The sequence below is a fragment of the Poeciliopsis prolifica genome, unplaced genomic scaffold, assembly GCF_027474105.1.
Source record: "Poeciliopsis prolifica strain line A6 unplaced genomic scaffold, Auburn_PproV2 SCAFFOLD007, whole genome shotgun sequence".
Taxonomy (NCBI): domain Eukaryota; kingdom Metazoa; phylum Chordata; class Actinopteri; order Cyprinodontiformes; family Poeciliidae; genus Poeciliopsis; species Poeciliopsis prolifica.
Window position 1 is genome coordinate 7,048,728 of NW_026562382.1, and position 27,552 is coordinate 7,076,279.

General features: G+C 39.0%; 1 protein-coding gene across 3 annotated transcripts in view; it reads right to left on the reverse strand.

Annotated features, from left to right (window-relative positions):
- Positions 1-110: 110 nt before the first annotated feature.
- The window catches only part of sytl5 (synaptotagmin-like 5), a 43,336-nt gene continuing 15,894 nt past the window's right edge, over positions 111-27,552 (reverse strand). Inside the window, exons 2-18 of one of the 3 annotated variants that reach the window (XM_055032226.1) lie at positions 22,256-22,563; positions 21,960-22,175; positions 19,435-19,547; positions 19,198-19,315; positions 15,100-15,234; positions 13,618-13,720; positions 13,385-13,514; positions 11,649-11,749; positions 10,977-11,072; positions 9,381-9,446; positions 7,893-8,071; positions 7,699-7,801; positions 7,461-7,622; positions 7,261-7,369; positions 4,237-4,375; positions 2,939-3,147; positions 111-2,461 (exon numbers count right to left, since the gene is read on the reverse strand). In XM_055032226.1, coding sequence (XP_054888201.1) covers positions 2,319-2,461; positions 2,939-3,147; positions 4,237-4,375; positions 7,261-7,369; positions 7,461-7,622; positions 7,699-7,801; positions 7,893-8,071; positions 9,381-9,446; positions 10,977-11,072; positions 11,649-11,749; positions 13,385-13,514; positions 13,618-13,720; positions 15,100-15,234; positions 19,198-19,315; positions 19,435-19,547; positions 21,960-22,175; positions 22,256-22,383 — 2,250 coding nt within the window. In that variant the 5' untranslated portion in view covers positions 22,384-22,563 and the 3' untranslated portion in view covers positions 111-2,318. Of the gene's footprint in view, positions 2,462-2,938; positions 3,148-4,236; positions 4,376-7,260; positions 7,370-7,460; positions 7,623-7,698; positions 7,802-7,892; positions 8,072-9,380; positions 9,447-10,976; positions 11,073-11,648; positions 11,750-13,384; positions 13,515-13,611; positions 13,721-15,099; positions 15,235-19,197; positions 19,316-19,434; positions 19,548-21,959; positions 22,176-22,255; positions 22,564-27,552 lie in introns of all 3 variants that reach the window. The other 2 variants (XM_055032225.1, XM_055032227.1) reach the window with 2 other exon arrangements.

A 27,552-nucleotide genomic window follows, 5' to 3' on the forward strand; every position in this document is an offset into this window, starting at 1 on the left:
CTGCTGTCAGCTGCGGATAAAACTGGAGCTAAATAAGCAAATGTCACACCAGACTTGTTGGGTTGAAGCCTGAAAATCTGCTTCCAAAAAACACGAGAAGCACCAATCAGTCAGATATATATTTTTTAATATCAGTAATATTCTTCAAAAACCATATTACAGACTATGGAAAGATGCATTTATCTCAAAATGTTCTTGAAGCACATTTGGGAGAAGATAAGCTTTTTGAAAGGTGAGTTTGATGACCAGAACCAGACACGAGAGAGAGATGGTACATGCAGCACAGAAATATTTTCCTCTGGATTGAGACTTTGCATCAGATTCTTGGTCATGCTAAAGGGTCAGGACGTGAATTTTAGTTATTACTACTTTGTATCTGGGAGTTTCGAGCAGACGTTTACAACTAGCATTCCACATGAAATGAAGGTTGTTGTTTTTGTTTTTTGTTGTTTTTTTTTTCACCTGGAAACGTTTCGGTGAACTGCAGAACGCATCACAGAACGAATGATCACGGCGCCCCGGGCAGCAACGACAAGGTCGGCGTCTGACTATCAGCGGCTCGTGATCGGTCCCCACTCCCTGAGATGATGGCAGCTCACGTTGGTGCTGACTCACTCTGCAACACGCAGACCCGGCTCAGGGTTCCTGAGAAAACGCCGCAGATCACACCTTCTCCTCTAGGTGCAAAGTGATGTCAGCATCAGTGCTTTGTGTAACCTTCTTGTTCCTCTACCCTAATGAACACACTGATACAGTGTTATGTAACTTTACAAAGAAAGATAGTCTGAATTTTCTAATTAGACAGGACTTTTGTGCCACATTTTATATATTTTCTTTCAACCAGAGGGGGAAAGCAGATAAACTCGTCTATAAAGGGATGACTCTTGACCCCACTGTTTAATAGACCAGCAGCTGCAATACAATTGATTTAATAGACAATTTGCTCCACTGCTAATTCTGCTTACATTATTACTGCCTACACTGAGCTCATTTTCATTATTACAGTGTACAAGTGGTTTGAAGTCATGACATAAGAAAACATAAAAATTACTGCAATTACTTTTTAAAACCTCTGTTTCCTACTCGTGATTTAGCTTGCAAATTCTCAAGAATTATTAGGACGAAATTCATAGGAAAAATCCTAATATTTTGATTCAGGTGTTGCTGTTTTGAGGTAAATAGTTTCTCAGTATTTTTGCTCTTACCCTATGGACAGTCTTCTGTATTTTTGTTTTCTGTTATACAACCAGGAGCAGCTGGTTACCATCTCAAAATCTTAAGTAATACCTGAGCTTTACCAAAGAGCTCATGTCAAAGTAAAGAGAAGACAGGATTCAAAGGGAAACCACAGGTGTCCAGGATTTTGTGAAAACTATCATTTAAATTTTGAAGACAAAAAATAAAAGATACACGTGAAAAGCAGCATTGAGCACTTTGAGAATTGACTGGCTTCCTTCTGTTTCCTGAAAGCTGGAGCTGTTCGCTGTTCTTCACTTGGCAATTTTCCCACCATTAAAATTTTGAACAAATATTTTGCATTTTCTTTACACCGGCATTTTTACTTTCTGGAGAAATTTGTGTCGAGGTAATTCACATCAACAAGAACTAAAAAAAAAAAGGTTTTCCAAGATATTTTGCAAAAATATCCATCTTTCATCAATATGAGATGATTGTGCTCTTCACAAATCTACTCGGGTTTTCTACAGTAAGTTCTCTGGTTTCTTCTACTGTCCAGAATAATATTAATCTTAGAAAGGAAGGTGTATGAATATCTGTATCATATGTCCTCATGTAAAAGATTGACCTGCTTTTCCCCTCAGTATGCATTACTGGCAATGAGATATATACAAGCAACAAGACTTTGTTGCTCATAGAGGGAATGTTTATACATAGTTTTAACCAATGCCTCATCTAATACACCTTTAATCATTTCTATTAGCTGTTACTACATGCAGAAATGACCCACAGACGAGACGAGGACAGGGACATCAGGAGTAACCATGTGCTTATCTATAAGTTACACAAAGTTAAATACAACACGGGTTTCCTAAGAACAGCAGTGCTTGGTCAAGACAGATGCTTTGGGAGGGAAGAGGGGCACATGTGGGTGAGAGAGTAAGGCATGACTGGCTGTGGTGGACAGGAGAGGAGATCTGAACAAGAAAGAAAGTAGAAAGCGGAGTGGTTCCAGTTGAGTCACTGCTTGCTTTTTTTCTTGACCCGTCGACCTCTCCAGCTCTCTCCCCACAACGTCAGACCGTTTCCTCCGCTTCTTTCCCTCCCTGTAATTTGCTCTTCCGTTGTGCTTCGGTCTAAGTTCATGTGTTGCACTTGCGCATGCTCGACCGCAGCATCAGCGTGCACTCTTGAGGAACCTCTGGGTTTTCAATCATGCGCTGCCAGACCTGCTGCTCTTCCCCGAACGAGTCCATCCAGTCCACCTCATTCCCGTAGCTTTTGCCTTGAGGAAAATGAGACAGATATTTGGTTCAGCTTATCAATATATCTAAAGGTAAATCCTGTAAGAAAACTGGTAAACAACTTAGCAGGCTTTTGACCCCAAGGAATAATTAAAGCATATTTATGTGGCCCAGTTAAAGCACATATTCAACTGAGAGTATGTGGCAGTACTTAAAATATTGAAGTTCAGAGTTGCTTTCCATCCAGTTTGGCAGTTTTCTCAAACATATCCAAAAGCTTGCACAACAACAAAACTGAATATTTCAAGGGGTTGACAGGCACATTTCTGGAAAATATGTAGAACTTTCCATCCACATAATAATGCTGTTAGTTCATGCTGGTCTATTAAACAAATCCCAATAAAATACACAGACATTTCCCCTTATAATGTCATAAAAATCCCAAAAAGCTCAAGAAGTGTGAATAGTTTTGAATGCAACCCAACAAGCACAAGTCAGCTGGTATTTTCCTCTCCTACCTGTCCCTGCTCCCAGCCTGACTCCTCCTAGGAAAACATTGCTGGACAAAGCCTCTTTGTCCCACACGGTCAGCTCAAGGCAGATGTTGTTGAGGTCTCCGTCCTGCAGGCCGCAGTAGGTGAAGGTGTGGTTCCACTGCGGGTTCACAGTGCGCCGCTCCACCGCCGTCTTGTGCTTGGTTGACTTGTTATTGTCCGGGAGGAGGTATCTGTGGGAGAAAGTTTACAACCTCTCGTTACTCTACTGTGCGGCTGAGTGTCTCTGTTCTGTGAACTCAGAAAGTGAGTCAGTGAACACAAAGTAAAGATTATTTAGGGCAAAACTATTGCCTGCAGCAGCAAGCAAGAATCAAAAGATGAAGAAAATGAAGTGGCAAAGTCTTAAAACATTAAGCAGCTTGAAGGAAAACATACAAAAAGTTGTTAATTGAATATAAAAAAAACACAAAAAAGTTAGAATGATTTCTTTTTGATGTGTCTTTCAATGTAAATTTTCAAGGTTGCCAATAGATAAGTAATTTCAAGGCAACCACAAAAAGGCATAAACTGAGACAATTAGCAAAGAAAAGGAAAAAGGACCAGATATACCAGACATACAAACAAATGACAAAATGAGCATTGAAATAATGAAACATCACATAAGATATGTCACAAAAGTACATAAAAGGAAAAAATGAAAAAGACAAGAGAGAGCCAGTAAAAACACTTCATAAAAAGATTTTTGCAAAATAGATTGATTGAAAAACACAGAAGCAAACATATTAAAGAATGCAAAAACATTTTTAGGGTTGTGTGGTTTTGCTGATGGTGGTTACTGATTTTTCAGAAGAGTAAAGGTACATTTTACTTTTTTTGTAATTTAACATATTTACCAGGTTGGTAAATTAGTAAAAAATGAACTGGATGGTGGAGGTTTTACAATACATACATGTTCATATATGAGTGTAAAAGTCTTATTTTCCAGAAAACCTGAATCTCTCCTGACAATAAAGTGAAGAACAGAGTCTGGAAAATCAATTACTTTGCCATACTCCTCTTCTTTTATCCAGACTTTTAGAAATGAAATCCAATTCCACACTTTCCAAGCTCCATAATATCTACTTTTCCACAAGAATCCTGAATATTATTAAGATTTTGTCTTGACAATAACGACTGACAATTTCATAATCATGCATCCACTATGCAGAATAACTATCAACACGCTTATGTGTCTGACCATAGGAGCAACACTAAATGTGTCTCCTCAAACATCCCAAGCTGTGTCCTGAATCTCATCTCACCCTTTCATCACATCTCACCCTTTCACAAAAGGATCCGAAGTGCCTCCAGACTTGACCGCTGTTAGATTTTTGGCCCCTTTGACCAGCAGCTCGACCATGCCCCCTTTAGGCAGCGTGAAGCTGCTCGTCTTCTTGCCTTTCAGGAAGCTCTTCTTCACTGCAAAGAAAACCGATTTGTCAGCACACATGATTTCAGTGCCGTACTTAAGAGACTACTGGGAATTAAAAAGCTGTATGTGAAAGACTTGATCTCAGATGTGAAGGAGTTCCGTTTTTAGCTGCCGACAACTCAAAAAATGAGTCATAAATAAATAAAAACCTACAAGAAGAAATGTGTTTGACAATTCTCGGAGGGCTCAAGGTTTCTACACCTGAAAACAAAAACACCAACGACAAACACATTCACACACACTGATCACTTTAGCTGATAATTAAGCTGCCTGTAAACATACAAACGCAAAGAATAAAAGCTTTAAAGGTCCCATGAGAAATGAAAATGGTGTAAAGTATTACTCAGGAGCACTGTACTTTAGCTCTAAAGTGAACAGAAAATGCGACATATATTAGGTCTAATATTTCACAGCGTCATAAAAGAAGTCTGCATCTGGACGATCGATGACCCTTGAACCTATCCATTTTAATCAGAGCTGTGAGTGTGATGAATGCCTGGATGAATCAATCAAAGGAAGAGTGTGACAGATGGCATCCGGAGGTGTGAGGGGTGAAACAATACCCCTATTATTAAGAGTGGACTGGGTAGCAAGCCGACAGGGACCATTTTACACATAAAAAAATATCTGAATATAAATCTGTTTGAGTTTAAGAAGGAACAATTTTGTTATTTGTCTCTGGGAATAAAAAGATTCACTGTAAATGCTTCTGTTGAAGTTGACAGATACCAACTAATAATATTTTTACCCCTTGATTGGGATCTAAGCCATTCAGATCATCTCTGAATCTCAAAATAAATAAAGAGACGATATTGGACATACGGTACTTGCATGAGGTTTACATCGAATCTGTATGAGCATGAATTTATTCTTTTATGGCTCAAAAACTTTTAAGAGCTAGAAATGGTTTGAAATAAAAAAAGAGTGAAATGCATAAAATACAAACTCTATGCCCTGAGGTTTAAAGAAATGCTTCATAGCCACCAAGAAGGATCTAAGACTAATTCTGGGTGGATATTTGAAAACTCTTCTATGCTTCATTTAAATTGCTTAAATGCCTGGTGTGAATCTTGGATTTGTGAAAGGTTTGAGGTCTAGGATTTGGACTGAGAAGGTTACTGACAGCCTGTTTTAGAGATTTCTGTATTGATGGAGGACAAACTTGTGTGCTTCAACAGAACGATTGTATCAATCTGACCCAAACTCAATCTCTGAGATGAAAAACAACAACAATAACAAAACTGGCTATAGAAATCAAGAAACCGTCAGGATGAAACATATCTTTCTAAAGCCACAACCTCCGATCGACTGAAATTGTATTTTCAGTAATTTATTTTATTTTGAGCTCGACAATTTCTGAAATGAACAGATATCCATCCAGAATTTTGCCAGAAGCCCATTGATGTCAACTAAAAGCAAATAATCAAGGTGTAACTTGGTAAGGGACATTGAAACAAACATTAGTGGGGGTGTCTTTATATTTCTGAGGTATAATTTTGACCAGTGTGAATTAAAGAAAATCCACAATAAATTCAATAGTTTAGAAAATGATTAAAGTTGGTGTGTTAGCTTTCTGCCCTGGAAAAGGAAACGCTCAAATATAAGAGCGAAAAACAACATCACCTGTGCATGTGAACCTTCATGGACGGTTTCAGTCATTTAGGATTTCCTGTTAGCAGATAAAATGGGCCAAACCTGAACCTGAATTTGAACAAGTATTCATTGCATTTCATTTTGAGTCATATCTAGAAGCAGGGTGGCGACATTTCCCAGGGAAGCAAACAAACAAATCCCCAGCTGTGAAAAAAATAAACAAACTTCCGTCAGCACGGGCAGCTGAAGATTACAGTAAAATTAAATTTTTAAATGCAGCAGGAGGTGTTGAGTATTCGGCTGTATCTAATTTACTGTGGGTGAAATAATTTATCCTGATAAATTAGTTTTGCATGAGACTTTGAATCCACCTAACAGACTAGCAGGGGTTGGAGTGTATACTTAGGCTTAAATCTGTGTTGGCGTGGATGCGAGTGTGTGTGTGTGTGTGTGTGTGTGTGCGTGTGTATTCAGCTTCAGCACCTGTTTATTGAAATAGATTAGAGTTTGTCCAGGCTAATGCTTGTTCAGCTGCAGGTAAAACTCAGAAAATGACTAAGTACCTCATCTACATACAGTTCAACATGAAGTTATCCCTTTAAAATGATATTAATCAGAAAAAAACCCATTGGACTGCAAGTCCAATGGGGTTGAGTTTTGTCCTTTGTGTTTTACAAATGAACATTTTCACATCCTACTTGCTAAAATAGAAAATAATCTCAACAATTTTTTCCCGGCTTTGCAATAATAGGTGATGAAATGAGAGGAAGTAAAGGCAACTTTTTAATAGCGACTTGTTGGGTCAGATGGAACCGAGTGTTTAATTATCGCTCAGACTGGGTTAGGAGAAAACTGTATTCATGCTTGTTAAAAATGATCGGCTGGCTGGTGGATTACTCATTATTACAAGCTCCTGCTGTGCTGCCAAACAGCATCCTCATCCTCAGAGCTTCCTTTTATAGATCAGCAAAAGAAATAATAACTTCCAGAAAAACAAACTTAGAAAGCGGCTGGGATATTTCAAACTAAAATTAATTTAAATTCCAGCCTGTTAAAAGTTGATCAGCAGACCACATCAACTCATCATGGGTGTGATTGTCATGTTATTTTCCTATTGATTCAGTTTACTACTTTTGTCCAAGGAGAAAAGGTGAAAGTTTGAGTAACTTTCTTTCTGGTTTATGATAGGTTCAGATTTTGACAATAATTGTCTCTGGACATCCAAACGCACTTTCTGTCACCTGTGATTTCACTGAGATCAGCTCGGTGTTAAACATACCTTGAACCTGGTCCAGAGGCAGTGTGAGGTTTTTCTCTGCAGGAATGTACTTTAACACGACAGTCAGCTCTCCTTTGTAGTGCATGGTGGAGTCAGCGCTGCTCTCTACCTGCACACACATGCATAAAATACGCTGAAGCATCTGAAGCTGCTTTAAAGGAAGATCATATATGACAAGGTGTACTGCCGCTGGCTCCTACCCTGGGCTGCAGAGAGTACCACTCCTCTATCTGAGAGTCGAACTCCCAGGAGTCAAAGGTCAGCTCCACTTCTCCCAGGAAGCTGTTGTATCCAAAGCGGTCATGGTGCCACACAGACACCTGCAGGGTTCGAGTCTCCAGCTGCGAGTGGCTGATCACGTACTGAAAAACGGAGGAGAACAACAGCTTGTCGAAATCTATCATTCAGACTCGTCAGCGCTGATTTTCTGTGACTGACTCTCAGGTTCTCGTTAAAAACCGGGTTGATGGTGTTGGGTCTGATGCTCGTCTTCCTCTTGCTCTGGCGGGACGTGTCAGGAAGCAGGTAGGTCTTCACATACCTACCAAAACAAAGTCCTTCTGTTTTTCCCCACACTGACAGGACTCCATGCGGAGCAAATTATCATCAATTGTCATCAGAAAACCTCTTACGCGTCTGTGCGCTGCCTCCTGTCGTCTCCCGTTGCCAGGTTGTAACACTTTTTCACCAGAATGTTGAGGGCGCCTGTTTTGTAGCTGTAGCTGATGTTGAGGAGAATCTCGCCGCTCACCCTGGCGTTTCCGTAGTCGCCCGTCTCGCTGTACATGCTCATCATGCTGTTGAGGCTGCTCTGAGATGCCAACACGACAGATAAGACATGAGATGAGGAAGAGGAGGAGACGCAGATCCAGTATTTGTAATTCCCATCACCTCAGCTAATGGTTTATGGGAATAGATGGAGGATTTATAGCACAAAAATGAGATGTTCTCAGAACTACAAAACGTAATAAACTGTACAAAACAAAACCTTTTTTCATAGGAAGATGAACAAATGTGCAACAAAGGATCAAATAAGGAGATTTATGAACAGTACACAATAAACTAGGGGTTTATTTCAGCTAAATGAAAATCATTCAGAGCCGCAACATCATCTTCTGTAAAGGAAAAGAAAAAAAAATTGGGTAAATATTTACCACAGAAAAATTGCTGTAATTTATCTGCAATTTATCTTTCAGTGCATTTATTCCACGAAAGAGTAATGGCTAGAGTCAGTTGGTTCTTTGACATTTTAGCCAAGGTTATTAAAAGCCAATTTGAAAGGCCCACAGACTGCAGGCCCCTGCACTAAATCATGAGTGAAATGCAGAATAAACATACAATAATGTGACAAGAAGTAATTAAGATCAACATCAAATTTAATCTGGTATTTTCTTTCAGAACATCAGGATTTACAAAACAATGTTGATCATTTCACCTCTTTGTCATTTTGTAGTTTTTCCCACAAGATGGGTAAAAGTACACATTGTGATGTGCATTCATTTGACAATCTGAAGCAATTAAGTGCAAAAAGTAGAAAAGCCTAAAGGGGAGCGGACTCTTTCCCACACCACTATTTAACCAGATAACAGAAAACAGAAAATGAGAACAGTTAAAACCGCAGCAGTGTGGTATGTTATTAGAAAGCTTGTGCTCAGCTGCGATGCTGTGTTGACTAAGTTTTACCCTTTTCAAACCAGAGGAACAAACCTAATTGTGTCTCTTGCACAATGCATACGTACAAACTTAATTTCTCTATGAAGAAAAGAGTCCAAACCACATCGGTAACAGCAGGTAATTAACTCTGGAATAAAACTGACTGCTGGTAAACAGGAGGAGATAAAACCGTCTGGACCCAGCTGGAATTAATCCATGCTGCTTTTCACAAAAAGGGAAGTTTGCTTCATGTATTTCCTCCAGCCACCGACTGTGATGAAGACTTTTCTCTTGTAGGGACTTCGGGAAATATTAGCGCAAACGTCCACTGAGCCAGGCAGTTGACTGAAGGCAAGGTTTTTATATATTACTGAGCGACAAGTGCAATATTTATGCTCCAGTACTGCTGCATCTTTAATGTAGCAGGAAAACATCAGCATGCAGAAACGTGAAACACGGAGACTCACAGTCTCAGCATCCGAGTCGGGGATGTTTAGGTACCCCCACCTTCTTTCTGTGCCAGGAGTGGAGGACTGGATTCAGAATGAGCCGGGAGGAGAAGAAAGAGAGCCAAAGGAAAGGAGCAGAGGTTGTTGAAGCAATAACACAACACAGCAAGACTGACACCAGAAAACCCCCATCATGCACACACTGTTACCGTGGTGATTATCAGATAAAACCGCAGAGATTAAGAGTGGTTGGAAATCAGCGAAGCTGGACAGCGCAAACAAGCAGCAAGATAAGAAAAGTGGATAAATGTTTCTGTTCTCACTGAACCACAGAGAAGTCAGAGAGATAAGAAGCACACATCAAAATGGAGTTATTTTCTGGATACTTTTCATACATTATATACACATACATGTCAGCAAATTAGAATATTATAGAAACCATCAATTATTTAAGTAATTCTGGCTATAGCTGTACAGCTTTATGGCTGATAAAACATTAAGAATTTTACCTATTTGGATTTTAAATACAGATAGCTCATCCCATTCACGAGTATTGTATGTACTCAGTACTTGATTGAGACTAATTTTGCATGAATTACTGTATTAGTGCAGTGTGGCATTGAGGGGATCAGCCTCAGGATGTGTAAAAGTTCCAGAGGCGTGAATCCATATGAAAGACAATGTATGTAAATCGCTTTTAAGTGAAGAATCAGTAGATAACAAAAATGGTAACACTTTATTTGAAAGGGTGTCCATAGGGCTGACATTACACTGTCATAAACATGGCATAACAACAGTCATGAACCTGAAGGAGTCTTTATAAATGTTTAAGACTGTTGTCATGAAATGTCTTTCTGTAAATAATGACATTTTAATGCAAAGTTGATTCTTTTAATTGACTTTTAATGTGAGTTTTAATGCAAATTTTTTTGTTATTTAACAAATAATGCTAAGTTGACACTTTTAATGCAACTCTTAATGCACTTTTGCATTAAAAGTTGTATTATTTACCAAAAGACACTTCATGACAACAGTCATAAACATTCATGAAGACCTATTCATGATATTGACAGTGTAATGTTACATTTATGACAGTGTAATATTAGTCTTATGCACACCCCTTCAAATAAAGTGTTACCCAAAAAATGTAAAACATCAGCTTAACATGATATATCTGTTATTTGCCATATTTGTATCAAACATCTGGTGAACCTCTGAACATCTGCACCAATAAATCCTGTGGAAACAGGACATTCCTTCTGGACTTACATTTCTACATTCTCCACAAATGAGACGGCAGAAGTCTCTCAGTTACACCGCGTGAAAGCTTGCTTTCACCGCGCACGTCACTCTGATGACACGAAGCAGGAATCCTCCAGCATCGCACACTGTGACTGCGTCATGTTAGTTTGCTTAAATGCAGCAGGTTTGTGAGCGTGGGAGGCTTTCTTGACATGGCTCATCCCGTGTTGGCACAGTCAACACAGAGAGAGCAGAAATGTCTTACTCTGAGGGCATGTGTGCACAAGGACCAGGGCCGTGTCTGACATGTAGGACTTTCCAGAGGCTGTTTTGTTTGTGTCCTTGTTTGTGCTTGTTTTTACTCGGCGTTACCGTTGATGCGGCATTGCTAAGGCGTCCGCCCCGACTCAGGCTGTGTGCCGACATCAGGGCATCGATGTCCTCCTCTGCGTCCTCGTCGGAAAACTCCTGCAAGAGATGGTGATGAGATGAGCGTGACATCTGGAAGGTCTGATCCAAACGTCGCTGAGTGGGCGGATGGAGCTGGGCCCGGCCTCTGTAAATTCAATCAGTCAAATCCGGACACAGCGTTGTAATCTGGTTTTCACGTGTTTGAAACCACGACGTCCCTGCTTTTACAGTAAACCCGAGAGCTTGGCTGGAAGAGTGGGCGAAGGAAGACAGAATCAGTGAGTGTTTCTCTGAACTGCTTCAAATGCAAATCCGTGAAGACGAAACAAAGCGGCGCCACATGCTGGCCGCCTCATCCTTCCTTCACCATTTGCAAACTACATGTGCTTAGATGCTCTTTGAAGTGAGCTCTGATGTGAAATTAGCATTCGAGCCTACAGCTGACGGATCCCGTGAGTTTATCGGCCCACACATCTCAAGTTTGACGCGGTTACACAATAAAGTACGTCACAGGTGAGGATTTGAGAGAGGTCAGGACTGAATATTCACTATTTGTTAACTGAATCAGAGCGAATTTGTTGGGAGAAGTGTGATCACTGAGCGGAAAAGATGAGACAAAGCGACCGCGCTCACCGCTTCGTTGAGCCCGGGGACTGAGCGGCTCCTGAGGCTGAGGGCGTCGTCGCTGTGGTCAGATCCCGGAGCTGACAGGTCCATCTCTGAGTGGCTGTGATCTGGTGCAGGGAGGGAGGGCAGAGGAATGAATAAAGAGGCGGGTTTCCAAGTTTGGTAGGTCAAAAGATGGAAAAAGTTGAGCAAAAATTAAGAAGCATATCAAATGTAAAGGACGTTAAAGATCAAACATTTAATCTGATGATGTGGGACTTTTTCTTATTGATTCCCATAATCTTGGCAGCAGCATATTTCCTCTGGTTTGGAGAAATCTGACATGCTGAAGTCCTTTTTAAACCATTTTTGATTTGAAAACAAAAACTCTAAAAGACTTTTTGAAGACGTGTGACAGAATAACGCTGCAGTATGTTCCCAATTTCTTAAAAACGAGAAAAAATTTGATTTATCGGGGGTAAATACTTATGGAAACACTTTTTAAAATAAATATTTTCATTTAATTGTCATTATTTTTGCAGAAATCAGTTTCACATCAACATGCAAGGTGGGTTTTTTTTTGCAATTTTTTTTGTCCAAATTTTATTGCTCATTGGTTTGTAAAAGGAATAATTTTTCGCCCGTAAGTCTTTCAGTTGTTTCTTCACATTTTGGGCGATAAAACACACGGTCAGCATCTTTGAGGAGGTTGTTGTTGCTGATTACCTCAAACCTTAAAGCATGAAGCTGATGATTAAATCCCAACAAACTGTAAAATGCCTCACTAAATCAGACAATGTGAGTAACAGGCTTAGTTACATTTGATTTTATGGTCTTTGGCTTCAGTGAGGCTTAAACAATAGATTAAATAGACTAGATGTTAATTATTGAGCTCCAGAGCCACATGGGATATTTCCTGATCTTTGCAGGGAGCTGCTGCTGTTTTCCTGCCTTGTAGTTTTTTTTTTTTTTTTTTTTTTTGCTAAGCTAATTGCCCTCAGGCTCTGACTCAATACTTAAAAAAAAAAAAACTAAACTAAAAATGATTTCCTCTCAGTCTACTGTTTTTTTTTCTCTTGAAGCCACTGAATTATTCCTCTGTGCATGCCAGAAAAGGGAAACTAGAATTTAAAATGATAAGAGATCAAAAACTTTAACCCAAGCTGCTTCCTGCTGACACAAAGCAGAGGATCAGACACATCCTGCAGAGGGACCAAAATCATTACTAATCACATAGTCTGCTAATTAAATCAAACAAAGGATCTGTGATCTGAAACGCTACAGGAGAGAAAACCCTCCGCCCTGACGGTTCTGCATATACCGCCTGACATCTGTGGTCACGACTGGAGGTCTTCGTTAAAAACCGACGGCCCTGATCAAAGCCATCCTAAAAGCTTCACAGACTCCAGTAAGAAGCTGAGATAAAGGCTCTGACAATGAATGAGACAAAGAAGAAGAGATTATACTTAAAAGAACAGAAGAACAGCAGCTTGGAGTGAAGGAGCAGAAGTTAATGGTGTAATTTGTGGAGACGTGACTTGTGCTCTCAGCAGAGGGACTAATTTTATCCTTCCTAAGACCCTGAACGCGCCGAGTCGTCTCTCTCTGTGGTGGACTCAGAGAGTCTAGCATCACCTCTGAAGTGATCTGCTGCCTCTAGCACTTCACGAAGCTGTGAGCCGCTGACCAAAAACTTTGAGCGTGTGAGACGCCAGCAGGAGTCGTGGATGTGAGGGTGAAGACAAACAGGTCCACGTTGCTACCTGACACCACAGACGCGCAGGAGACGGAGATGGTCGGCGTGGCCGAGTTAGCGAGCTGAAGTCCCGTCCCTTCCTTCTCAGACAGACCCTCGCCGGAGCGCAGGCTGGCGACGCTTTCCGCTCCGTCGGGCTGCGTTCAACGACAAACACACGGGCTGCTGGAATAAACGCTAACCTGAACACTTCATTTGGCGCTGAGTGTCTGTTCGGGTGCTACTGTCGCTGACCCTGACCCTCCGGTTGTTGCTGGGGTTGGGTGATTTATCTGGAGTTTGGGAACGGAGATTGTTGGGGACCGTGGGCAAACCCGAGGACTCCAACGCCACCGCCACGCTCCTAAAACCAAGACACAAACATCAAGCAAACACAAACATCAACGATTATGAGGGGCTCCGGTCATCCATGAGTCCAAGTCAATGTCGGCCTTAAGAGTTTATTTGGTGGAGACATTAGATGCACAAATTTTAAACTTGGACTTGGACATATATTTATGTTTGAATGAAGACACCCCATTAACAACTAAATATTTCCTCTTGAGCTAGTTGCAAATATAGCGATCAACAAGCTTCAGTTTTGATTATGTCTGAATATTTAAACACTTCTCAGAATTGAAGTTTATTTAAAAAGGCTGAATTTCAGGCACTAACCCGACATTTAACCTGATTTTGTTGTTTTTCCTTCTTTTGCAACCCTACAGAAAATGGAGTAATGTTTCCTGTGAAGTTTATTTTATAAACAATGGCATTAAAAAATACTTAAAACTTTAAAAAATATTCCAGAGTTAATCCAAATATCAGCTGATGTAAGCTCAAACAGGAAATGTCTGGCGTTTACGCACAAGAAGGAAGTAAAATAATCCTAAAGTGTGAATAATTTATTTATAGGCGTTTAAACTATTATTCATGTCCAGCAACCTTTTTAAAGGCTTGTGCTGCTACTGGGATGTTTAAATTAATCTGCTCAGCAGATAATTTAACTTCATTAGATGGGTATTTCATTCCACCTCGTAATAAACTCATAAAAACTAACAAACCAGCAAACAAAAGGTTCAAAAAAATTCATTTTAGATCCAAAATCAATAAGACATGCATGTTTATGATGGGTGTATGTAAACTTCTGACCTGCACTTCCACAAATGGAGCTCCACAAACATAAAACAAAAACATTTCTATTCAATTCTAACATTATAAGTTAATATAATTTTTTTGTATAAGAGATTGTGAATTTAAATTTGATGTTTGGCTCTCAGAAACAAGTTTTCCTTTCTTTTTGTTTTTAAATCTTCTCGTCTGATCACTAACTGTTTGTATTTTGTCAGGACTGACGCAGAGCGGCGGCCTCGGCCAGATCAGGGCAGTGAAACGGACCGATGGGAGAACGGTTAGCCTCTCACGAAGGATTTCAGCCTTTTTAAATCCTGTTTTTATAAGAAATATTTAAATACTCAATCCATTAAACAGAGAGCTTAATGCCACTTATTCTTTGAAGATGCCTCATCTTTTAAGATACGATCAGATTGATTGACGATTTAAAGAAGCTCTCTTTTAAAATGTGAAATTCCCATGAAACCACTTTTAATCAATCTGCCTTCAATAACACATCATCTGAGCCTCTGATGTTATCACCTAGAAAGATACACTTAATGCTGAGAGAGCTTCAAAATCATAGATTTGTTTATTTTTGTTCATCTAAATGATATTTTCTTTGTGTGTCACCTGTTTGAATGCTGACTCTGAGCGGAACGAACGCTCTGAGTGTCTCCATCTGAAGACGACTTCATGCTGACGCTGTCGGCTCCGTTCCCGGGTTTCAGGGTGGCGCGGCTGCCTTTCTTACCAATTTTCATCCGTCTACACACACGCCCACACACACACACACATGCACAGAGACATAGAGGTTATCTGCTGTGCGGATGCAGCAGATCTAACTAGTGTCCATTACTTCACAGCCATTACAGAACTCCACTTTATTACACTGATTTTGTGGATTCCCCAGAGGAAATATACAGTAGATAAAGTTTAATTTCAATCAAATTGCAATTATTGTTCCATCTACTTACAGACATGAGGTGGTTTTATCAGCATTCAGAAGGAGATGGCAAGATTTTTAAAGATATGGCAGATGTAGAGCTAGCAGATTCATCAGCGACAAATAACCATAAATTCATCTGGTTGTTATTTGTAACTCATCAGAAGATTTTGAAGCTTCACCTGCTGGTTGGACATAAATAAAAGTTTAAAGCTTGTTTCATTAAAACCTTGAGGTTTGTTTGGGTTTATTTCCATGTTTTTTATTTGCTTATCTTGCCGACTGGTTTCTTCCTATTAGTGTCGTTTTCGTCTTTGAAACTTAAAGAGATGATTTTCATGTTTGCTACTCACCCACTTTCCCCCCTTCTGTTGTTGATAGATTTTAGATGTATGTTGTGCCTCAATTTGCTTTTCATCTGGTTGCACCCAGAGAGCTGTTTCCATCTAAAGACGCTTGTGATCCGACTGTGAGCTCAGAGAGAAGATTTCTTTTTCTTTTTCAGTTATTGTTAAATTGGGGGACTGGAAATAGTGCCACAGCAGCCAATGGCAAACTCTTTTATATTTTCTTGCCTCCCACAACGCTGTCCCTAATCAAACAGTGCAACAGAGCTCATATTTTATACCAAAGGAATTTAAAAGCAAAGATTTTTCTTGCGTTATTATTGTTTATACCTTTATTTCTCTTCACAGCGCCTGTATTGTTGTCCTGCCAAGTTGCTGGAGGATTAAACATTTACTGAATCTGTTATGCTGCATAGCATGCTATGTTATGTTATGATATGTTGCTATGCTGTTTTACATGATGCCATACTATGACACTCCATGTAATGTTGTTTTATTCAGGGATGCGCTATGCTGTGTGATGCAATGTGATATTATTTCATGGTTTTCGGTGGTAAACAGCGTTATTTTCTGTTCCAAGTTTAAATCCCAGCCTGGGGAGTTTTCATATTCATGCATGTTCAAAATATGCATATTCCAGGTTAATTGATAAGCTCTATTTTTTCCTTAGGTGTGATTGTTTGGGTTTGACCTGTTTAAGATGACTAATGGCTACTGGAGACACTGGGCTTCATTACCCTGTCATCCTAGAGACAGAGGATGGGTGCATGTCATGCAATGTATATTTAACTTATATCAAGTGCAATTTGTCTTCTTAACTTTGTATTGCACCCTATGATCATCGTTTCAGCCAGTTATCACCCAATAAATATGACAGTTAATGCTTAAATCCTTACATTGCACTAAGAGTGGACATAAAAATATACATTAAAGTTGTCTGCTCTCAAATCAGGTATAAAACATTTCACTGGCAGGTTTCCCATGGCAGATGGTTTCATTTTAGGAGAGAAAAAGTTGAATATGAAAATGCAAAACAATCAGCGTGTCTTTTTTTTTATTATTGTGATGTGTTTTACGTTTATTATATCACGTTCTACTTTACAAAATTCAAACTTGAACAAGAAAAAAAAAACATGTCAAAGTGGAGTACTACTACTACTACTGCAAATATCTGATTTAAAAAAATACAAATCGTTTTGCTTTTGAGAATAGCTGAAGCTCGGTGCAAAGTTCTTTGCCATCAAACCCGTCCAAACATTTATGATGAAGCAGATCTGTTTCGTGCTGGTATCGTTTTGCGCCACGCCTTCAGAGACCACCAGACTGCAGCCAAGATGAGAAGTCATCACAGCTGGCAGAATCCAATTCATGTTTCTTAGCTTGAGAAAATATATTTTAAACTACGTTCCAGGCCTCTGGCAAATCAAATAAATGTCCATTTGGTCATTTCAAAGAATCTTAGATTAAAGAGTGCACTGAGCTCAAAGCCAATTTGATTAGATTTGAGGTTATATTATCCTGTCTGCATGTTTCATATGCTGTGTGGCAAAAAGAAAAAAAAACAACAAAACAAAACAGAAATAGTCAGACGTTTGCATTTATTGGTCCATCTGTAGCTGATTGTGACATATGTTGACTGTCATTGGTCAGATAGGTTAATACTGCACACTGTCACAACACTTATTTCCTGCCAGAGCCACATTGATTTTCTTCTCCATGTTTTTATGTCGATGGTAGGAGACTGCAGGAAGTCTTCTCGGACACATCTAAAAGATTTTCAATGCGGTGAAGGCCTGGACTCCATCACGGTTGTTTTTCATGTGAAAATGCATCACAAGCCCTTCAAATATGATCATAAGGATCTTCAGGAACCCGTGTATTGGAATCTTACTTGATCTAAATCATCCATGAATGGAGGTTCTAGATAAATTCATTCATGTAGAAAAAAATGTAAAGTTTTCATTTTTCCAATATCTCATTTGTGGTAGATTTACGTCAGTGATGTCAGTTTAAAGAATGTGAATAAAGAAGCTGATGGGAGAATGAAGTTACTTAATTATCAAAGATTATATTAAAGAGCTTGACCATTTTGAGTTGAGCTGCTGCCTCCTCTTTTCTATTCTGGATGTGAATTTCACTGCATGAGACATTTGCAGCCTTGGTCATATTCTTGCAGCTATAGTCCCTTTCATGAGACACTTGCAAACTGGATCCTGCACCATGTTCCAAATTATTATGCAAATTGGATTTAAGTGTCATAAAGATGACATTTTTTGCTGTCCTGTTAAATTTATTGATGGTGTTGTGTGTCAGGGCTCTTTTAGTCACTATAATTAATTTCAGAGAGCTGGTTGATTAGTTTGTCTGCTGAGCTCAATTAAATAAAATCTACTTAAGAAGGATGTTCCACATTATTAAGCAGGCCACAGGTTTTAAGCTGTATGAGAAAGAGAAAAGATCTCTGCTGATAAAAATCATCAGATAGTGTAGTGAATATGACCAGGTATTAAAACAATAGATATTTAACAAAAACTGAAGTGTTATTGTACTATGAAGAGATTTGTGGTTGATTCAGAACAAAGATGGGTTTGTACAGATAAAGACTAATGAGGAAGGTTTCTGTTAGACAAATTCATCGGATCAAGACAGCAGCTGTTAAAATGCCCTTACAAAACAGCAAATAGTTATTGCTTAAAATTATTTAAAAGTGCATTTTTGTTGCAATTTATATGGAAGAGGATTAGGGCCACTGGAAAAAAATGAAACAGTTCTGACTTTTTTTCTCAGAATTGTGAGATTCAAGTCAGAACTGTTTTATTTATTTATTTTTGTTAAATATTTTTTTTTACTCCAGTGGCCCTGATCCTCTTCTGTACTCTTCTGTAAATTTTAGATACACTTTACATTAATTTTTGATAAAAATGTATCTACTACTCATAATTGCTGTATTTTTTAAAATTATTTTTAAAAATTAACTTTCAGACTAGTTGTTTGAATTTATTATAGACTTTAATACATTATGTAAAGCAGCATGTTTCCCCCAGTGTGTCAAAACGTTCCTCACTGCAGCAACATCGCCATTTAGCAGATGGCAAACAACTCAGCGGTAGCAGCAAGATCCCTTTCATATTCATGCATGTTGATATTACTCAATGTTATCTACTGTTTGAAATAGAAAAACACAAACATCTATCTAGTAAAAATGACAGGATGTAAATATATTCAACATTGCTTGAACTACTAGGCAAGTTTTAAGCTTGAATCTTTTTTCATAAATTGAGGAATTTGCTCTGACTTTCCTGTTTTTTTTTCTTGACTCTTCAAGTTTAATCCTTCCCTGAGTCCTTGAGCTAAAATCTGTCTGACCGGTGTAAAATACTGACTGCTCATCACTCCATCCAGCCTCACTACACACAACTATTTCTGCTGTTTTCTCACCCTTTCTTTCTGGCACCATCCATGATGTTGCGCACTGCACTTCTGTTGGATTTCGGAGTGTCTGGTTTCTCCAAATCAGAGGACGCTGACAGGTTTTCTGTTGACTTTTTTTCTGCACCTTGTGACCAAAAACTCTATTAATTAATAAAATCTGCAATCGTACAGCAAACAGCAGTCTTAATGGGTATAGTTATGCCTTGACGGTGTTATCGTTCAGGCATTAGCAACCAGACTTACTTGGTGGGGCGCTCAGGATAGTCTGCTTGATGACGTCACTGCTCAGCGCTTTCTGCTCGAAGCGCCTGGACCGTTCCTCCAGGAACCACTCTCCAGTCACCACCTTCAGCTCCCTGTTGTAAAAACACACAATCCGGGACACAAAGACCAGCGGGTGAGAGCCGAGCAAAGGGTTCACTCCTTCCAGATGGGCTCAGTGTCATTACTCACATCAGGCACTGACAAAGGATTGGGTTTTAAGTACACGACTCAGAGACCGAGAAGAAAAATGTGAAATGGAAAATGCAGAATTTGGACCGATAGAGAAAAGGATTGCTCAAAAAAGATTAAAGATTGTAATCTTTAATCCTCATTTTTATGTCCATTTCATGTCATTTTTTATTCACAAGCCAATACAACAAACATTAGTTAAATTATTTAAATGATGTACAACTACAGAAGTCTAAAAATAAAGAATTGAGTATTAAAAAAATCTTGTCCATGTTATGATGAAGCTGAAATTAAGGTTGTTAAAACTAGTAAGCATTTTTTAGGCTGATGTCTTGATTTTGTTTCTACTAAAATAAAGAATCTGTCTAAAATCACTGTGCAAAATGCTTTATATTCAGCTGTTTTTTAAATCTAAAAACCATTTGATTTGCCAAGATTCAGCTGGTATCAAAAATGACTGCATGAACAATGAAGTCTGGTCACGGCGGCTCATGGTTGGTGGTTGTCACTGTAACTTATCACATTGTCCACAGGCGGAGCATTAAGAGAAAGCTGCTGTCAGGGCAGATATAAAAAAAAATCTATCATCATGAACAGAGTTCACTGAAGCGCCAATAAATCTCTCCAAGTTCGACACAACCGGAGTAAGATGAACGAGACTGTGGTGAAACGACAGCTGACCCACACTTTCAGAAATAAAAAGTGCAATAAAATGAAGCAGAAAACTTTAAAAGTACAATAAAATAAAAAAAATTTGTTTTGCTCACTCTGGGTGTAACTCCAAAAAACCCTAAATAAACACCTAAACCTTTTGGTCTTTTTGCGTCCTTGATAAAAAATAAAAGCTTTCCATCATAATTGATGTTGAGTCAGACATGCAGAGTTTTCAGTCAGTAGGAACAGAAAAATGTCTTTGCACTAAATACCCTAAATTACCTTTTTACATTTTATTTCAGGCTCCATTTGGCATCCGGGGAAGTGTGGCGATTTATTCCCACCCTCATTAGTTGGACACATAGGCTCTGCTGATTTCACTAATGATACATATGCTTTATAGCATATTTAAAAAATAAATAGATACACTCTCTGAGAAACTGCAGCATCCAGAAGGAACAATCTAACATGAACGTGAATTGGTGCATTTGCAGATCAAGGGTGCATAATGTCTGTGAATTCACATGCAAAGAACTGGAACACATAGAAAAACAACAGAGGACATAAATGGAGGCATCATGAATTAACAGATAATCAAACAATCATTTAAAACAGAGCGGAGGCCAGCAGTCACAGAAGATGCATCAGTGATGCATTAGACGACGTTACCAGCACTTAATGAAGATAAATGGGGGGGTTGTTGCATTTTGGCAATCCTTCAGGATGAACGGCTGTAATGTGGTGATAGTGCAACATGTGAGAAATACAGATTGAACAACACGGGAACCAACAAGGCCCTTAGGTATGTGGTGTAACCCGCAACATGCTGCGAGGAGTGAAGACGTGTTTTAACAGGCAAACTTAAAAACCTTTGGGTTGGAAAATCAATCTTTAGAAATATTGTTCATGTATGTAATAGTTTTGTTCAATTTTTATAAAAAAAAAAAACATTCAAATTTGTTATATTTTCTTAAGGTGCATCTCTAACTTCGGGTTCAAAAGTTATTTTAAAAAAGTAGCTTTTTTTTTTTTGCAGGAATGTCTTTCAGGTCACAATGATGCTGGGATGCATTGCTGATCCAGATCTGCTTCCTTGGATTAATCCCCTCGGCAATTATCAAACTGCAACACTCAACATTTTAAATCTCTGTCACACAGCTGAGGGCTATTGGAGGCAAACAATCTATGATTTTTGTTATGTTACACATTTTTGAACAGTTGCTTGTGCCAGCATGTCAACACGTCAAACATGTGAAAAGTCCCATGTTCCTGGTGAAGCTCTCTGGTTATTGTACTTATGAATTGTTCATAAAGATACAACACATTTCATTTAGGGTTAGGGTAACCCTTAAAAACCTACATTTTTGTCCAGCTAATTAGTATTTTAAGGTATTTGTGCATTTGGCATGACAACTATAACACAACTAATGAGCTCCATAAAAGTTTAGAAACTGTCAACAAAAAGTTTAGAAACTGTCTGATTAATGGTTGTTTTTTGGTTTGTAAGGATCTTTTTTTTCAGAATTAAACACAGCACCAAATCCCCTGAGGCCCTGATTGACAAATGGGTGCAGATGTAGGATCATTAATCAAAACCACACATGTAGAGTCCATCCCTCCTCTCAGTTTCTGTTCTGCCTCTCCATGGCCGACACACTTACGAAATCTTGGCACAGACGTTGCATCTCCACTTGCGTGAGCCGGCGATCGTTCCACGACAGTCGCTGCAAACGCGCAGCCGGCATTCATCGCAGAGTTCGCCACGGTCAAAGATCAGCCCTAACGTTTTGAGGCAGCGAGCGCACTGCCGCTCCTCAGAGTCATGAGGCCGGCGGGAACCTTTTCGCTTGATCTCCAGCAGGTCATTTTTTAACTTTCTGCAAAGCAGAGAGGGAAGAGAGGGAGATAAGCAGATGGAAAAAAGAAGAAAAGAGACTTTTGGGGTTTAAATCCTTACCGTATCCTTTTCTCCTCACGTTTCCTCAGCTTCTCGTCTTTCTGTAGCACCTTCAGGATCATTTCCCTTTCATGCTCCAGCAGAAAGGACAAATTTAAATCCTCAACAGCTTTCTCCATTTGTTCCATAACCCAAATCAGCCCCAGTGACTTTGTTTTGAAGAAGGAGTCAGTAAGGACTACATTTTAGTCTTGGGCTCTATGATGCCCTGCAGACAATCGCGTGGCTCCTCTGCTGTTGCCATTGTCCAACTTCCGATTTACAAAGCTCTGGGCTGCAGGGTTTGCTTTTGAAGTCCAGAAGGAAACCTGTAAGACATGAATGAAATCCTGAAAAGATCAGAAAAACAAAGACATACATCATTAACAAGTATCTATGGATTGGAGTTTTAAAAAAATCTTTTAACAATTATTAATAAATCTGTCTTTTGTCCATTTCTAAAAACAAGAGTAAAAGAGGAACTGATAGTAATTGGTATATATCTGACAGCTCCACAGCGCCTCAACAACCAACCAATTAAACCTGGAGTACAGCAGCCATGTTTCTCTGCTTCCATTAGCAAAACCTCCACAGCATTTTCCTCTAAAAGCCATGACCAGACTTTTACTTGTTATCAGTACACCTGCATGCCAGTGGATACAGCAGCAGGGCTTTTTACCGACTCCGGAGACCACAGCAAGGCTGGAGATGTGTCTAAGTGAACCACCACCGAATACTCTGGTGTAAATTTATGTTAAAGAGTCACTGAGGCAAGGGGGGAGGCCTCCAGTCTTGTTTTTCAATTCAACAAAAGTATTCTCCCATCCTTCCAAATCATTGCTATCAGGTGTTACAGTCACTTCCATGGCTGCAGGCATACAAACTCCAGTAGCGAGGGTTGCAGCCAGCGTCTCAAAACATTAGTGAAAAAATGCTTTGAGGCGTTAATTGAATGACAGCAGACTACCATGAAAAGATGCAACCTGTACAATACATCCAGTTGTCTTACACAAACAGTGATTTGGAAACCTGGGTTTGGTAAGTTGCCTGACGTCACTATGTGAAGCACAAAGTTTTGTGCGTAGGGGGTTAAAATTTCAGTGACAGAAAGTTTTACCACTACCAAGACATTTTGGAAAATTTCACGCTTCCAACTTTGTAGGATTAGTTTTGAGACGCCCTCTTCTAGTTCCAACATGGATGCACACCAGTGCATAAAGCCATGTCCATGAAGACATGGGTGACTATTGTTCGACTCAATAGAACGGCCCTACTACGATCACCATGTCCCTTCACCAGGTGAATGCACGTTAGCACAACAGACTCTGCATGCTACAGTTCAGCATTTGGAGTTAACTCCATGTTTTATGTTGCTGATTTGCCAAACCTGAAAGATGTTAAGGTTTGGAAAAGGCACTGAAGGTGCGTTTCATTTCTTTTCTATGACTTCTTTCTCACAATTTGCTTCTTTCACTTCAGATTCAGGGTCATCACTTTATTGGAAACTGCAGCTATTAAATTGATTGCATAGCATATTTGTTTCAATGCAATAACATTTGGGAAACAGTGTAACTGAACAATTAACCCTCTGATGGATGTTTTCACAGTCATGATTACAGATGGTCCACTGAGAGTGATAAAAAGCAATAAAAATGTCCCCCCTTCATGTAGAGCGGGAATGGTGAGAGGCTTTGATTACTGCTGATAAAAGAGGAACTGATAGTAATTGGTAGATTTCTGACAGCTTCACAGTGCCCCAATAATAGTAATCATGAGTGATTCTCATCTCTGATAAATAATGTGTTTTAAATCAGAAAACAAATCAAGAATATTGTTTCTGGAGCAGCAGTTCCTGATTAAATAAACAAATGGGAAAAAAATTGCAGAAAAAAAAAAAAAGTCACCTTCTCCAACCATCAATAGCTTTTGAAACCAACAGAGTAACGTGAGCAGCAGAGCATTTATGAGGGAAAAAAAATAAAAGCCTTGCCTGAGCCTGGGTAATTGAAGTTGGGGGAATAAAAATTCAAAGGAGAACAAGTATCAGCATAAGCTCACACCAGCCTCCTCCACTCCTCATTCATCCTCTTTCTTCTCTTGCCTCTTCTCGTCACTTTACATGAATTAGCACTAATGAACCTGCATCATCAAAACTTCATTTGCAGCCAAAGGCACATCATGAAATCAGTGATTATGAGCATTTTAAGCGGCTCTGCGCCCAATGAAGACATCTTCCTTTTGAAGCTCGCCGTGCTCAGCGACTAAAGAAAACAAGAGCGGTTTGAGAATCCTGCAGATCTGAATTTCATTACAGCTCTAAATACAGACTATTGATAGACTGCACTCAGCCATAGCAGCACTTGAACTACATCCTCAAGTCACGTATGGATTATTTTAGCAAGCAAATATGATTATATCCAGGAGAAATAGTAAAATAATCAGACATTTTATTAAAAAGCCTCAAGTTGAAAATGTTTGGACAAATGAAAAGAGAAAATCTGCGCTTCAGATACTTTTTACCAACCCCCTCGGTCTTTAATTATCTTGTTAGCTGTTTCCAGCCTAGAAAAGGTCAGGTAAATTAAAAATCATTATTCAGACTCTTCAAACCTTTTACCAGCAATCAGCAGCTGTGCGTTCATCCAAAGCAGCTCTTCAAGACTTTGAATCTTAAAAGTTGTGCTACTCTTGTTCTAACAGAAGAGCGATTTAAGCCATTTTTATTATTTCAAAACTTGTTGAGGGGAGAAAAGAGACATGTCAGCTGTTGGTTTGGGCTTCAAGAGAGAAAAACTTAACATTGGTGACGCAGTCAATGGTGCATCTTTTGTATTTTATAAAGTTGATTTTATAACATAAATATCAAACCTAGATAAAAAGGTAATTGTTACTTAAATAGCTCTCTAAAAAGGTTTGAAAGTATTATGGATATTTTCATCACAGCTATAATAATATATTATTTCAACAACAGTATTGATTGCAGCCTTTTTGTTTTAAATAAGACGTTTTCATACATATTGAACCATTTCCAGGCCCTAGATTGTTGAATTATATTTATTAGATTGTCTGCAGATGTAGAAATGTATTTCTGTGACTTTTAAAGCTTTGTGATTTATTTGTTTATATCTTAGTAGATAATCCAAAGCACCACAGCTAATAAAGTTTATTAAGAATATTTAAAGCAGGAAGCGAAAACAAATATCTGGACAAAAAAAATACGTCACCTCAGCCTGCTGAACCACACGATTCTCCTGGTTGTCTGGGCAAACATGACAAACGCTCTGTAAACACTGCCAATAAAGTGAAACTAATATTTATCTGAGCTTCTCTGATATTACAGAGGAGCTATGTTAGTCTGCGTGTGTGTGTGTGTGTGTGTGTAGGGGTGTTGTCCTGATGGTGCCCTCCCTAAGAACACATGACACACATTCCCGGTGCTGCTTGCTCTGCCCTGAGTAAACACGAGTGTGCTGCAAAACCTCCCAGACGAGGAATCACACTTTCTCCTTAGCTCTGCACCAAACGACGGGGACTCTCAGCTTTTTAAACATCCTGGTTTCCACCTGTTCCACTAATCATAATCTAAGCAGTTTTGGCGTCTATTGGTTGAATTGCTGCTGATCTGTGTTGGAGTATCTGTCCATGGGGCCAGAAAGCCGACTTGTTGGTGTTTTGTAACTCTTGCCAGCTGTCAGTGTGGCGTTTTCTGCAGGCGGCGAAGCTCACAGGCCGCAGAATCAATCTGCCAAGCAAGGACCGCAGGTGAGCTGCAGACAGCTGGTCTTTGCTCTGCAGTAAAGCAAAGCAGGAACGAGTAAAAAGTGAGCAAAAACAGTCAAAAAAAAAAAAAAAAGTAACCTTGCAGTTGAGCCTCAAGGTGACGCGATGCTCTCTGAACATTTTGTCAACATTATACCCAAACTCTGTTTGGGTATAATGAAAAAAAAAAAAAAAAAAAAAAAACTGTCGCTGATGAATTTCAGCAATGCAGTAAAAAACAAAAAAAGAGCCCAGAAATATTCTGATTAATCTGTTTGAGAAATATTTTAAAGCTAAGTAGAGCACAGATCATTACATTTGAAAATCATAGTTGTTTTCTCTTTTTGTACAATGTGTGTTTTCCCCCCAGGCCACGTCGTTTTGCTCGTCCCTGCTGCTGTGACAAACAAAACAACAAACATCTGTTCTCTCAAGGTGTTTGTCATTTTATCCTTGTTTTTTCAGCAAATGTGTGTGACTCTCGGGGATAAAGTTTGCCACAAGCTGGAAGTTTTGTGTCAACATTGACAGCATATTATGGATGCAAGTAAGCACAAAATGTAAACATGACACTATTTTACTCTGCATATGCTGATGCATCAAGACGAGCTGAAAATGCAGGGTTAGGTTTATAAAACAAGTCATTTTAAATGATCTAAAAACAAAAATACTCCATACTCTCTCACTATTATTTATTTGCACATATAAATAATCTTGGTGGCCCTTCCTACATTAAAACAGAAAAGCTTAATTTGATGTAACGTGGTAAAAAGGTCATGTTTCTTTTCAACCGTGTCTGTAAATATCTGGTTTCCATCGGCTCCTCTCAGCCTTTCTTCCTCTTCTATTTTGCTCCAGCAGTTCTTGAAATTAAAACGTATTTCCATGTCTGCAAACTAGCTTTAGATGTATTTTTTTCTATATTTAAAGTCAGAAGCTGTAATTGTTCTTGAGAGTTATACAGAAACACAGATTTATTTTACTTTTACCATGGAAACATGCTAAATTAAAAGCTCCTCTACTTCTGGCAAGCAAAAAGATTTGGAAAGTAACAAGCAGGAATCAAAAAGTCTCTCTCATTAGCTACACACCTTCAGTCCGGATTTGTTATTAAAGTATGTCCGTACTGAGGTTTTATTTGCACTGAATCGACAAAAAAAAGCTTTCACAAAACATTTTTCTCTGCATTTGTGTCAAGAAAACAAATAGATTTTTCATTTGTGGTCACTGTTTTCAGCACACTTGCAAGACTGAGACATTAGACGACGTGTAAGTAGTTTATGAGAAAATGTAGGTCATGCTGAATCCTTATGCTGAAATTTTTATTCCTCCTTCAGCTCCAGCCTTGTTGTTGCTGCAGAATGATTCCAGGTTGTTTGGCCTTAGAGACAATGCACATAAATCAAACCGTGGCTCATTGGCTGTGAATTAGAGGGTTGTTTTTTCTCTGTGAGAGGTTAAAGATTTTCCCCTAAATGTCTCCAGTCACAAAGGTTTAAACTAAATTACATAGATTGCAGTTCCCACAGAAATGCCTGTAAAAACAGGGAAACCAGGCT